Source organism: Microchirus variegatus (assembly GCF_963457635.1).
Source record: "Microchirus variegatus genome assembly, chromosome: 5".
NCBI classification, from domain to species: Eukaryota; Metazoa; Chordata; class Actinopteri; order Pleuronectiformes; family Soleidae; genus Microchirus; species Microchirus variegatus.
The window spans coordinates 2,938,370-2,952,909 of record NC_139806.1 but is presented as its reverse complement, the minus strand read 5'-3'; the positions used below and the strand labels follow the sequence as shown (position 1 = coordinate 2,952,909).

The window sequence follows — 14,540 nt, the reverse complement described above, 5'->3', positions numbered from 1 at the left end:
TCGTCGGTGACGAGTACACTGAGCCCAGTCTGCTACAGGAAATGGACCAAGCTGCTCACTGTGCACTTCCTGTCACCCCCCCCCCCCGCCCCCAGGGAATAAAAAATATTATTAACTATGTGCGAGAGCTGCAACAATTTTCTCTATGAAGTCTCTTGATGTTGAGCTCAAGCCCCGTGTGCAGTGTGTGTCTACGTGCTCGCATACGTGTGTGTGTGTGTGTGTGTGTGTGTGTGTGTGTGTGTGGTCTCTTACAGGCCTCGTCCTGTGCTTTCATCGTCTCCTCCACAAATCCACGTTTTTCTCCTCTGAACCAGTCAGTGAGGAAGGAAGCAAAGCGGAGAAGGTCGCCAGTCTGTGAGGAAACGTGGCCGAGTCCACACGGGGTCTGTCTGTGGTCACAGCAGTGTGTGTGTGTGTGTGTGATCAAGTTTCAGGTCAGTTTGTGACCCATAAATACATGAAGAGTCCTCATTTATTAAAGCTCCAGTCCAGGGGTGGAACAGCAAAGATCCAGCCAGTCAATCACACTGGATGTAGAAGCGCCGCCGCCGCCGCCGCCGCCGCCGCCGCCTCGTCCTCCTATTTGACCAGGAAACACTCGCTGCCCCCTCTCTTTTCACCCCCCCCCATCCTCATCCTCATTCTTTGTAGGAACAGCATCAACGCCGTTTGTGTTTTCAAATAAATATTCAGTTTACTTTGCACACATTTGTCTTTTATAGCGAGGGGTGACACGAGCAGAGAGAGGGGGGGGGGGGGGGGGGGGGACGAGGCGTTCTCTCTATGGCACCGATACTCACATCAGAGCTTCTGGCTTTGGCTTTGGCAGCGAGTCGCCATCGAGTGCGGTCGCACGGAGGAGGAGAAAGGAACACGAAGAGGACGACAAACACAAAAGAAGGAAATGGTAGGGGGAAAAACTGAGCGGGGGCTTCTCTCTCTCTCTCCCTCTCTCATCTGGTGCTTTCATTTGTGTCTCTGGAGAGCTTTCCTCTTCCTCCTCTTGAAGAAACAGCAGCACCTGCGACACACGGGAGGTTTTATTTCACCAATATTCAAACTTCTGCTTTTTTTTTTTTTTAGGGACGTATACTGAGCTCCAGTTCCTAGTTTGCGGTTATTGTTTTGAATAAAAACATTTTGATAGATTGACACGTGGACACTGTTCTTCGGTTACAGATGAACTTATAATATAAATTAAAGGTGCATTATGTAATAAATCTAACGCAACTGGCCGTAAAATCCTCCTAATATGTCACAGAGACTCAAGAATAGCCAAAATATTTGCATTAAAAAAAAAAATTTGCAGACTGCAAATCATGTTTATGTTTTGAAATCATGTTTTGGCGCCATGTGGCGCCACCTACCGCCGTCTACCAATCATTGCAGTCAGTAGAGTCTCAGTTGCCAGTTACGTCAGAAATCGAAACCTAAAATATCTCTGTATTTTGAATTTCAATGTAGAAACCGTTTTTGGCCAAATTCTTACATATGGCACCTTTAAGTTATGTCGTCAATGAAATACACCCCCCCCCCCGCCATAAAAATCAGCAGTGTTGACTTCCTGATTTCGCTGATGTCTGATTCAGCGTAAAACAGGAAGTCAGGTTTTATCTCAATGTCAGATTTGTGTTAGAAGACGACAACTAGGGCTGCAACGATTACTCGAGTGATTCGAGTAACTCCATTACAAAAAATCCCCAGAGGCAAAAACTCTGCCTCGAGGATTCGTTTGATTCCCGTCCATTGTTCCACACGGACCGTTTTAGCAGACGCACAAGGCAGCAAACGTCCAAAGCGTGGAACCACTTCACGCTTAAACAAGAAGCCAACAAGGTACAAACTACAACTGACCTCAATGGTTCAGCCGATAGCATCCAGTTGCAATGCTAACGCCAATGCTAACATTGATATTAGCCGATTTAAAGTAGCTTATCGAATATTTTTGTAATCGATTATTCTTAGATTATTCTGATTTAAAAAACAAAACAAATAAAATACATTTTTAAATACTCAATTACAAAAATATTATATATAGCTGCATGACGACATTCAGAAGACAAAGTTACCACATTGGTGTGTGTGTTCTTACTTGGTATCATCAGCCACTTCCACTTCGGCGTTGGCTGTGATTGGTGCGTTGGAGTGTCCTGCAGTGGGGTCATCTGTATTCAGCTCCCCATTGGTTGAGCTCATAACCTGGAGGTGAGAGGTGGGAAAAAGACAAAGGGCTAAGTACAAACCAGCTTTGTCCAGAGGAGGGCGTACGGGTTAAGCTCTGAATCAGAAATAATCTCCCGTCCACTGTCTAGGGTCTGGTGTGAACGTCTCCTCTTAAGCAACAAGAACAAAACTCTGTAGTCGTGTGGAAGGCAGACATAAAAAAATAGAGATGTTTTTATGAACTATACCTGTGCACGTGCATTAAAAACATACGCAGTACAAAGGTACGCTGGTTATTTGTAGCGATGCTCTTTTCCTTTAATAAACAGACCGCCCCAGTTCCACTGTACGCATTCTAACGTCGCTAAAGGAGCTAACGCAGCTAACGGTGATAAATGGTGCCTGGACTCCGGTGCCACGGCACGTAAACATGACGTCGCGCGCGTCTTTTTCCCAATCAGTCGTCATGGAAACGTTGATTTGCATCGATTTGCATCAAGTCCACAGTAAGGCAGCTAAATCTGAAATTTCAATCCCCTTTCATGTCACTTTGGACAGGTTCCCTAATCTGGGACGTGAGGACGTCAGACAGCACAAAAAAAAATCTGAAAACATCGCTCCTGTTTATAGATAACACGCTGCTAGAACCACAAATAATGTTTAATCGTTCCATAAAATGTCAGAAAATGTTAAAAAACGTCGATCAGTGTTTGTCAAACCTGGAAATGATGTTCTTGAACGTCTTTGTTTTGTCCACAAACCAAAATGATTCATGATTTCTTTGTTATGTGGAGCAAAGAAACCAAGAAAACGTTCACATTTAAGGTAAAACAATCAGAAATCTTGTTTTAATCGTGAAAAAAAGCGACTAATTTAGTCATCGCTTCAGCTCTACACGCTGACATTCTCCCGTTTCATTTTACAGACGTTCCTCGTTTGCTACAAATAAAAGGAAGAACAGTGTTTCCAAAGTGTTGCCGGTGTAACGTGGACACGAGCAAAGAGCTGCGACATCCAGAGCAGCTTTCACGCCTCCACACAAACAGGCCGACTGTTGCCATGCAGAACAGCAGAGACGACAGTCGGGTCGCTTGTGGCTTCTGAGTCGACTAAATAGGCAAATTAAAAATGACTCATGGCCAATAATCGTAGTGTGGGGCTCCACAAAAATGTGTTCAAAGTTCTAGGTTTTTGAAGAAAAGTAAGAGCATCAACACAAGAGTATCATCAATATTAGTGGAAGTCGTGACTCCACAATGTTCAGCGTCCTTTTACCAGGACTGTAACGATACTCAGAGCCACAAACCTGAAACACTCTTTCTAACTCCCAGTTATTTTTCTAGTCAGCCACATGATATGAGCCGTTAGTGCAACCAAACTTATTTTTATTAGAGGTGTCAAATTATCGTGTTAATTGTGATTAATTAATCACAGTCAACGCTTTAGCGTTGTGTTTTTTTAATCGCGTTAATCTCTTCTTTACCAGGGGCAGCGTCATCAAACCATGTCTAACTTTAACAAACACAGACATGCTGCATACCCACAGTAAGGTCCGAAACTCAGCTAAAAGCTCATATAAACCATTCTTATGTTCAGGAAACACAGTTAAAACACACATGGATCAAACCTGCAGTAGCTGAAAAAACCCGTTCCAGCGCACACGTTGAAAAGCGGCACCAGAGCGTCAGCGTGATTATGTAAACAACGGAATATTCACAGATTTTTATCACTCTACGAACAAGATTCACGGATCCAGCCCTAAAATAAGAGCAAAACAACAACTGACTTTCAAGAAATACAAGCAGAAATGTTGTCTTACCTTTGCTGTTTATCAAAACAAGTTATTTCCACTGGAACAAAACTGCTTCTCATGAAGAACTACACTTCCCAGCATGCTTTGGGGACAAATCCCACTCTGATTGATCATATACTTTGTATTTTTCAACAGTATTATTTTGTTAAAAGAAAAGAGAGAAATCTTTGGTTATTTATTTATTTATGTTCAAATCTGTTCACAGTGTTCCAGAATATTGTTATTAAATGTTACATTAAAGTGATAGTTCGGAATTTTGGACATAAGACCTATTTTCCAACTCAGCCGGTGTGATGGAGACGTCTGGAGACATTTTCAAGAAATTTCATTCAGTTCTTCTAGTTGCCGAGTTCACTGATGCTATGGCTAGCGCAAGTCAATGATACATGTTAGCATGGCATTAAAAACACTCATACTGACTCCACAGTGCACCAGAAGCAAATCGATTGTAACGGCAGACTATCGACGTACATCGATAGATACAATACAATGTTTGAAATAAAACCAACCTTGCAATTTGAAGGATTTATGTCTCAGCAGCAGCAGTGTGTCATACTTCGGGAGGCGGCGGACTGATTCTGCTGCCGGAAGTATAGTGCTGAGAAAGTAGTCCCTCAAAAATTCATGCGATGCGACATTAGTTTTGTTACAAATATTATTCTATCAATACAGATATGTACATTGATAGTCTGCCGTTACAATCGATTTGCCTCTGGTGCACTGTGGAGTCAGTATGAGTGTTGCTAATGCCAAGCTAACTTGTATCATTGACTTGCGCTAGCCATAGCACCAGCGAACTCTGCAACTAGAAGAACTGACTCGACTGTTTCAATGGATATAAACTATGCATGCACACTCACAGGTCTCCAACTCGTAGCTCACTCGTCGATTTTACGTGACAAACCAAAATTTGACCAACTGCAGTGGCGACAAACTCTTCCTCCGACAGAAAGAAAACCCACCCTCCTGTGTCGACATCACACAGATTCTAAGCCACCTTCACATGTCGTCCCATTGTTTTAAAGTTCAAACCACCGACTTCTAATGCTGCTCAATAAAAACCAGAAGCTGCAAACAGAGCAGAGGTCAGTTCTGCTGCTGCTGCAGAGACAGAGAAGGCCATGCAGGCAGACAGATAGACAGGTATGCAGACAGACATGAAGGTGGCACGGCTAAATCCTCCTCTCAGTACCTGGACAGACCCGCCCAGCCTATCAGCAGTGAGGTGGGAGCCCAGCAGCTCTTGATTGGCCATTGGAGTGGGCTGGGACTCACCGCCTTTCCCCTCTGGAGACTAGAGGAGACGGGGAGGGGGGGGAGAAGCCAACGGCGAGGGGGGTTTAGGAGGTGGAGGAAGGAGAACGGGAGAAATGGAAGAGGAGAGGTTGGGTGAAAGAAGGAAAGTAGGTGAACCGAAACAGGAAGAGGAGGAGCAGCAGCAGTGTGGCGAGGAGGAAAAAGAAAAAGAAGAAATACTGAGCACAGAGTCTGTATTCGGTGAAGGAAGGAGTTTGGGCACTGGAGCGAGCAGTTTCAGTGAAAGACCACACGGGGAAGGAGGTGGTTTAGTCCCTGAGTGCCCTTGACCTCATTAGCCAAGAAAAAAAACAAATGTTTGTCCACGCGTAGAATCGACCGTAGATCACGTATCACTGAATACACAAGTTGCACAACAGCTGTAGCCTGGACAGTGGAGTTAACGGAATGAACACAAGAGATCACGTGGGGCATAAGTTACGCAGTTACTCAGAAATCCTCAGGGGGGCGACAGAGGTCGCACACTGGAGCTTTATGCAAAGGATGCGATTCCATCGTCGGGCACGAATTGGCGCTAACGCTCAGCCACACACGCTAACTAGGGCTGCGACGAGACTGCGATGAATTGTTATCATTATTCGATTACTAAATTAATTGTTGACTATTTTGATCATCGATTAAATTTTTTTTTTTTAGTGGTGGGCAGCGGCGGTTAACGGCGCTAGCACAAAAGACGCACCCGACGTCATGTTTACGTGCTGCGCCACCGTTTGCCAATTAGATCATTAGCTCCTTTAGCGCCATTAGCACACTTACAGTGGAACTGGAGCGCTGGTGTTTATCAAAGGAAAAGAGCAGCGCTACAAATAACCAGCGTGTCTGTGTAACTGCATATGTGCGCCTCTGTTTTTAAAGCTTAGCGTTACTTCAGAGACTCATTTTAACAAACCGGAGTCACGTAAACATGACGTCACGCGCGTCATTTTCCGGAAACGTGTAGCCGCCGTTAACGTACCCAGCACTCATTTTTTTTGTCTGTTCATGGAGATATCACCTTCTTATCAACAATAACAACTATTGATTGAGTTGTAATGTGATCGATGACAAAGTCTCGCTCCATGAGCTGCACTGTGATGTATATGTGGTGTATTGTAACACACACACACACACAGTACAGCTTTTATCTATGATGTGCTCAGTGGAGCTTGGCTGTTCTGTTGGTAATGGCGTCCACTCCTCCTGCACTGGTACTACTGCCATCCTCCTATGAAGAGGATCAATAAATGTGTCCCGCCTGCAGGGGTCACTGACACTCAGTGTGTACAAGCTGTTCTGTATTTGAGGAGTGAAACAACACACGTCCACTGCGAGTTAACAGAGTGAATAAATAAATACATCCATCAGTTTAACGATGGAGGTATGAACCCTGGACTGCAGCACTGAAAGTGAGAGGCGACACCAACATGATTATGACGCACATTTGTCCAGAAAGAGTCTGCGTACCTGGTTTTTGGTCTGCGGCGCCTTCTCTCGGTTGCTCGTCTGAAGCGGAGTCTCGCTGGCCACTGGACCAATAGGAGTGGGCTAAATGTGGGAAGGCAAGATGTGGTCAACATGGGATCAGCGACGAGAAGCATCACGCGGGGTGACGTCATGTCTTCTCGTACGGACCTCATACGCTTTGACTGATGGTGGAGTGAGCGTAGGCACGTTAACGGCGTCGACGTACGACGTGTTTCCATGACGACTGACCGGAAAAAGAAGCGCGTGAACCTCATGTTTACGTGCAGCGACACTGGAGTCCAGGCACCGTTTACCAGTTAGCTCCTTTAGCGTCGTTGGCGCGCCTACAGTCGAACTGGAGCGGTCTGTTTATTAAAGGAAAAGAGCAGCGCTAACAAATAACCTGTGTACTGTGTGTGCCTCTGTTTTTAAAGTTTAGCGTTACTTTAGAGGCTCGTTTTAACAATCGGGAGTCGCGTAAACATGGCGTCACCCGCGTTTTTTCCGGTCAGTCGTCATGGAAACGCGTGGTGCGTTAACGTTAGCGTCATTAGCGTCGCTAGCGTGCCCAGCACTACAATTCTATACATATTAGATGGACATGATGACGCTAAACCCAGTAAACCCTTGAATTCCCTGATATTTCAAAGGTAAATAAACACTTTTATTGACCAAGTGATTTTTGCTTACCAGTGGTTTTCCAGTCCAGTCATACTGGTAGTCAAAGGTGTATCCGTTTCGGTCAAAGAGGTCCGTGAAGAGTTTCCTCAGGTAGTCGTAGTCCGGTTTCTCAAAGAAGTCCAGCCGACGCACGTACCGCAGGTAGGTGGCCATCTCTTCTGTTACATACACACAGGCGCACAAGCACAATGTGCACACAAACAAACAAACGCATACGTACATGCACATACAAACCACGGATGTAAGAGAAAGAGACGAGGAGAACGGATCAACAAATGCACACGCATACAACGCTGTGTTTTCATCACAGTACTGCACAGTTGGGAAGTCTGTACACAAACCTGGGAAGCTCTCACAGAGGACCTCTATCGGCGTGTCTCGCTTCGTGTCTCCTATCTTCTGATAGCGCTCTTTCAGAGTGTCCGCCTGATTAGAAGACAATGGGCAGATTAACGTGATAAACGCAAACATAACGCAAAGACACTTCCACACCAGAAAGCAAGCAAAAAGAGAAGGATAGCGGCCATTTTGCAACTCTTTTGATGAATAAAAGTGTGACTTTTAATGGAAAACACAACAAAAATTGTGGTTTAGTTGCACTTTAATACGACTGAATAAATAGACACTGGCCTCACCTTCAATCCCTGCCATGGTAGACTGCCTCGCAGGAAGTACATGAACATGTGGCCTAAAGCCTCCAGGTCATCCCGTCTGCTTTGCTCTGAAACAACACAAACATAAAAACACCGTCACCGTTTGGCCTCGATCAGCGACATTTACTGATGGGATTTTAATGGAACTGGTCGACAGTCAAACAATAGCGAGTAGCGGACAATGTCATGACCACCTTTAATTAAATCACTGTCACTGACAGACAGCGTTGGCAGGCACAGTGCACCACACTTTCCATTCGAGTCGGTCCAGACAAGCCGCGCCAAATATCTGTTACACAATGTCAACAAAGCCTGCAGTGACACAGCAGGGCATCAACAGCAGCGTCACCGTCTACATGGGGACGTTTCAGACGACACAGTTCTGACTGGAGGTCGTCATAACTTTGGTTTAGAGTTTGGAGTCCACTATACAGTCACTCTAGTGTGTGTGTGTGTGTGTGTGTGTGTGTGGAATAAAACGGAACTGAGGCCTAAAGATACAGTATATGTTTTTGTTTATTAGTTACAAGTGTCGATACAGTGATATATCATAATATTATAGCGCTTTCGAGACAACAAGTTTAACTGATACGATTACAAATAAACAAATTATTATTATTTAACTTAAATAGAGATTTTTATGTTGTGATGACGATTCATATCGTGACTTAAATATCATGATAATAACGTTGTGTGACTTAAATATCGCCAAAATATCGTATTGTAACTTACAGCATGTCATTTTCGAGCAGGGAGTCCAAAAAGAGGGTTAGGGAAGAAGTGGTTAAATATCGTGATAATATAGTATTGTTACTCAAATATCATGATAATATAATATATAATATATAATATATAACATATAATATAATATATATATATAATATATCAATATCTGTCTGGAGTTCTTTTATTTTGAAAGTGGTAGAGAGCGTGTAATGTCCATAATTTGACGGATAAAGAAAATGCAGTGAATATCATTTTCACTGTGAAACGAGCACAGCTCACATGAGAGGCTCGACAGCTGCTCTTATCTGATTACATCGGATAATTCTGAAATCTAACTCTATTTGAAAGAAAAGATGTTCTGCATTCACTTAGACCTTAATCGTTGTGCTGGAGGCTGTGTGCGTTAGATATGAACGCCTGCTCCCACACAAACCAGTTAAGTTCAACATTTAGTACAAAACTATTCAGTATTGTAAACAGGATTAGACATTTTTGGGATTTGTTTGAGTTTTACATTGTTTGTGGGGAAAAAAACAAAAACAAATGATCCAGCCTCAGAAGTGAGTCAATACACAGTCTGCACTGCAGAGTGGATCATTAAATGAGGAAAAACATGTCCAAAAACCCTCATGTGCTAAAAAGCTTAGCTTAATGGCGTTTTCAAAATGATGTGGGCCCTTGTGATATTGTGCTGCCTCACGGCTGATTTAAGTTGGCATAGGCAGCATCTGCCATTGTGTCCTTTGTGTTGAAAATGAATCAAAACAACAACAAAAAATAGACGCACGCAAAGCTCTGATTGCCTTGACCTTTTTGCAAATCAAGGAAACTGCTGCAATTATCACACCATCAATTATCACATCATCAAACCATTTAGGCGGCAGAGCCGACGACGCAGCGTAGACGTTTGCACGCAGGTGATAATTACTGGAGACTTTTCCAGTTCAAATCTCAGATGCGACTCACACTTCTTCATTCTGTGCATTCATATAATGCTCCACATTCTACACGTGCTCACAGACACCTTATGTTGCTCTGATTATTAGGCCTTGAGGATCTTTAAGTTTGGGTTAGAGTGGAACACACCAAGTGTGACTATTGGCGATTTTCCATGACACAGTTCTAGCACGACTCGGTTTGGTATCAGTCACGTCGCTAACCTCTACGTCGTAATACGTCCTCGACGAGCAAAGTAGTTATTTACGGTGTACTGAATCATTAGAATAGTTAAAGAGCTCAAGTTAAAGATTTGTTCAGTGCTTCCGTTGTGATAATGGTGTGATAATATCATTCCGTGACTTACATGTTGTGATGTCTTATTATGACTTAGAAATCGTTGATATCGTATCTTGAATATCATGATATTAACACATTGTGACTTAAATAGAGGCTATAATATCGTGATAATATTGCATTGTGACTTAAAGGTCACATAGAGTGGTCCTGTTGCACATATATGTGAGTTATGGAGGTCTACTTACATATATTAAGTTGTTTTTATGGTCAAAATCCTCCTAGTTGATGTAAACGAGCCGATTGAAATCTGTCCTTTTCGAAGCGCTTGTCAGTCGAGCTATTTTTAGCCATAAATCTCGCCCGAGAAGACAGAGTGTGTTGTGATTGGCCAGCCAGCGTAGAGCCTTCCCACCCGTGTTGTGATTGGCCAGGTATCTGGAAGTGACGTAATCTATCATATCAGCTCTCAGAAGCGCAGCTCCCTCTCTGGAGCGGTGGATGCATTGCTACTCATTATCAAAACATTGTTTTAACAGTGTTTAAAAATAGCTTCGTCACGACTCCCCGCCGCAGTCCCTTTATGACTTTAAACCGGAGTCAGACCCAGAGTCAGAAGACACTGTTGCTCGTGAAACACCTCCACAACGGACGTTATTCTTCTTCTGCGGTTCAATGTACGCAACCGGATGTGCCCGGACTACCGCCCGGAGCAGGACGAACGGTTGTTCAGGAGAACCGCTGCTTACGTAACGTTAACGGGATTTTCAGTGATCTCGTTGAGCCCCGAGATTACAATAAAACACAACTTTCTCAGCAATGGCTGAACTGTTTGTTTCGAACCGTCAGGCTTCATAAACAAGGTAATGACGCAGATACACACCAAAAAAAACAGCGATAATAGGAACTTCCGGTCTAGTTCCGCTTTAAATATCGTGATATCGGATCTTGAATATTGCGATAATATCACATTACAGCTTAAATAGAGGCTTTAATATTGTGATATCGCATCATGACTTAAATATTGCGATAATATTGTATTGTGACTTAAATATTGCGCCAATATCGTATTGTGGCTTAAATATTGTGATAATATTGTATTGTGACTTAAATATTGTGATAATATTGTATTGTGACTTAAATATTGTGATAATATCGTATTGTGGCTTAAATATTGTATTGTGACTTAAATAGAGACTTTAATGTTGTAATAATATCGTATCGTGACTTAAATATTGCGACATCGTATCGTGACTTAAATATCATGATAATATCGTATCTTGACTTAAATATCGTGATATCGTACCGTGATAATATATCATGAATTAAATATTGCGATATCGTATCATGAATTAAATATTGTGATAATATCGTATTGTGACTTAAATATCATGATATCGTATCGTGACTTAAATATCGTGATAATATCATATCATGAATTTAATATTGTGATGTCGCATCATGAATTAAATATTGTGATAATATCGTATTGTGACTTAAATACCTCAAAAATAACGTATTGTGACTTAAATATCGGGATAATATCATATCATGAATTAAATATCGTGATAATGTCGTATCATGAATTAAATATCGTGATAATATCGTATCATGAATTAAATATTGTGATAATATAGTATTGTGACTTAAATATTGTGATATCGTATCGTGACTTAAATATCGTGATAATGTCATATCATGAATTAAATATCGTGATAATGTCGTATCATGAATTAAACATCGTGATAATGTCGTATCATGAATTAAACATCGTGATAATATCGTATCATGAATTAAATATTGTAATAATATCGTATTGTGACTTAAATACTGCAAAATAATCGTACTGTGACTATTGTGAAGTGGTTGCGATTTGGCTCACGATCGGCAGCTTTAGGCAGAGCTGTCACCAAACACACCAGACTCTATATAATATTGAAGATTTTAGACTTTTCCTTTGCTAAATGTTGTCGATTAACGCACGTTTTCAGGATGTTTGAGTGTTTTTAACTGATCTACAGTTGGCCATTGTTCGCTTTCTTGCGTCGGACGTTGTGCTCATGGCTCTTCCAGTGACGACACTCGGGTACTATCCCTAATGGACAAGCATAACGTGAGTCGAGTCTAGCTGAGCTGCTCACCTTTCCCCAGATGTGTATTGATGCTCATGTATCTGGCGGTTCCAGTGAGGCTCTTGTGTTCTCTGTATGGGATGTGTTTTTTGGTCTCTGGGTCGATGTATTCTTTCGCCAGGCCAAAGTCGATGATGTGGATGGTGTGCTGTCGCTTGGAGCCGGGTCGGCCCACCAGGAAGTTCTCAGGCTTCACGTCCCGATAGATGAGGCTTCTGGTGTGGACAAACTCCATGCGAGTTATCTACGGGAAGAGTGCACGGATAACGTGAAAAACAATGCTTTGAACAGAGAATAGCCAGGAGAAGTGGCATCACTGTATGTGTGTGTCTTTACCAGTTGTATGGCTATCATTAGTACGGTCTTCAAAGAGAAAGTACGGTCACAGAGGTCAAACAGGTCCTCTAAGCTGGGCCCCAGCAGTTCTAGAACCATGGCATTGTATTTACCACAGGGTCCAAAGTAAAAGACCTGGGGGACACCCTCTGGATGGACAGACGGAGACAGAGATTCCATGAAATACGAATCAAACAGCAGCAACATTCTTGAATAAAGTAATCACCTTACATGTTGGCCTGTAGTAGTATTGCACTTTTTCTAGTATTTCAAGGGAAAGTGCAGCCATACTACTGCAATAACCACAAAAGCCTGTGGACCAGCTTTAGCCAAATTGTGTGGTCCACAATAGTAAATAAAACCACCCAAAACATTTTTTTTTAACAGCATATGATCTTGATGCTACTGCTGTGCAAAAGGTTAACGCGTTAACGCATGACTCGTTTCCATGACAACTGACCGGAAATAGACGCGCATGACGTCATTTACGTGCCTCGACACCGGAGCCCAGGCACCGTTTACCAGTTAGCTCAGTTAGCTCCTTTTAGCTCCGTTAGCGCGCATACAGTCAAACTGGAGCGGTCTGTTTATTAAACAAAAAGAGCGGCGCTACAAATAACCAGCGTACCTGTGTACTGCGTATGTGTGCCTCTGTTTTTAAAGTTTAGCGTTAGTTCAGAGACTCATTTAAGCAACCCAGAGTCAAGTAAACATGACGTCACACGCGGTTCTTTTTCCGCTCAGTCGTCATGGAAACACGTCGTACGCTAACGTTGACAGCACCACTCGATACACGTGTCCGTTCATCAATTAAAGACAAGAGACAGTTGCTCACCTGAACTTCCCAACTGTTTGTAGAAGCGATATTCGAGGTGGAGCTGTGGTGCCCGCGACTTGATTGGCTCCTGCAAAGGAGGATTTTGTTTCAAAGTCAAATCCAGACAAGAAGAGGTTGTATTTTGTACAGAGAGAGGATTTTTTTTTACCAGTTTGATAGCCACATATTCATTGGTGTACAGGTTCTTCCCGAGTCTCAGTTCTCCAAAGTTCCCGCAGCCGATCTTCTTTCCTACCCGGAAGTTTGGTCCGACCATGAGAACCCCAGAGTTGGAGCCAGTGCCCCGGGCACTGTGTCCCGATCGACTCCCCGTCTTCCCCGACATCCTCTTCGCCTCTTCCGTCTCTGCCTTGCCTCCTCCTCCTCCTCCTCCTCCTCCTCCGCCGCCACCGCCACCTCCTCCTCCTCCTGCACCACCGCCACCACCTCCCCCAACTCCCCGCTTGTCAAAGTCCATCAGTTTGTGGTAGCCCGGCCTCTCCACGGTTAAGCCGATTCCATGCAACCAAAGCAACCACCAAAACAACCGCCAAGAGGCTTCACAATCAAACTTTGGCCAAACTGTTACACTAGGAGTTTGGCTTAAATTGTGGCCGGCTGTGGCAATTTAAGCTAAAATTAAGTGATGTGACATGAACACAAAAGGACATAAAGCTTAAGTTAGAGCGTTTAATACTTCAATGTGATTAAGTGGGCCAAACAGAGTGAGGGATGGAGTAAACGTTGACGATCGTTGGTTGTGTGGATGGATGAGCGAAAGAAAGAATGGATGAAAAGATGATGGGGTAAAGGGGGGGGAGGGGGGGTACCACTACCAGCAAGATTATACCCCCTTGTAGGGGCCAGAGATGGCTATCAATGGGAGGGGGACAATGGTCTTAACTGACACATTCACATCTAGCCATATGCTAACATTCTATATGAAACTGAGAAGCTACTCTAGCTTCAGGGTCAGACGGACCAGGCCAACATGACAGTAGACTGGTCAACACGGCATCCATAAACCCAACTCCAGTGCAGACTTTGACAGCAGGAATGTGTTGGGTTAAACAAACAAATAAATAAATAAACAAAAAGCCCAAAATTCTCTCAAAACGTACGTCCAGCTCGGTCGTGACCAAATATTGTTGCCGTGTGATTTATTGCCATAGGTTTCAGAGCAAGAACTGGCCCACTTCACTCATCCACTGAAGAACAATCGG

At 43.3% G+C, this 14,540-nt stretch overlaps 1 protein-coding gene across 3 annotated transcripts; it reads right to left on the bottom strand.

Moving 5' to 3' along the window:
• Window positions 1–125: 125 nt before the first annotated feature.
• On the bottom strand, window positions 126–13,795 carry LOC310926800 (casein kinase I-like; the record flags this gene model as incomplete). 3 transcript variants are annotated; one of them, XM_083888991.1, is made up of 11 exons in its annotated part: window positions 126–1,024; window positions 2,096–2,202; window positions 5,172–5,273; window positions 6,740–6,820; window positions 7,430–7,578; window positions 7,762–7,846; window positions 8,056–8,141; window positions 12,174–12,408; window positions 12,501–12,649; window positions 13,336–13,405; window positions 13,487–13,795. In XM_083888991.1, 11 exons carry the CDS (start codon window positions 13,793–13,795, stop codon window positions 970–972), a joined length of 1,428 nt encoding a protein of 475 aa, XP_083745117.1. In that variant the 3' UTR covers window positions 126–969. The 3 variants fall into 3 exon arrangements, with proteins under 3 accessions (XP_083745117.1, XP_083745119.1, XP_083745118.1); XM_083888993.1 differs by having other exon boundaries at window positions 7,430–7,575; window positions 13,487–13,671; XM_083888992.1 differs by lacking the exon at window positions 5,172–5,273.
• Between the last annotated feature and the right edge of the window lie 745 nt (window positions 13,796–14,540).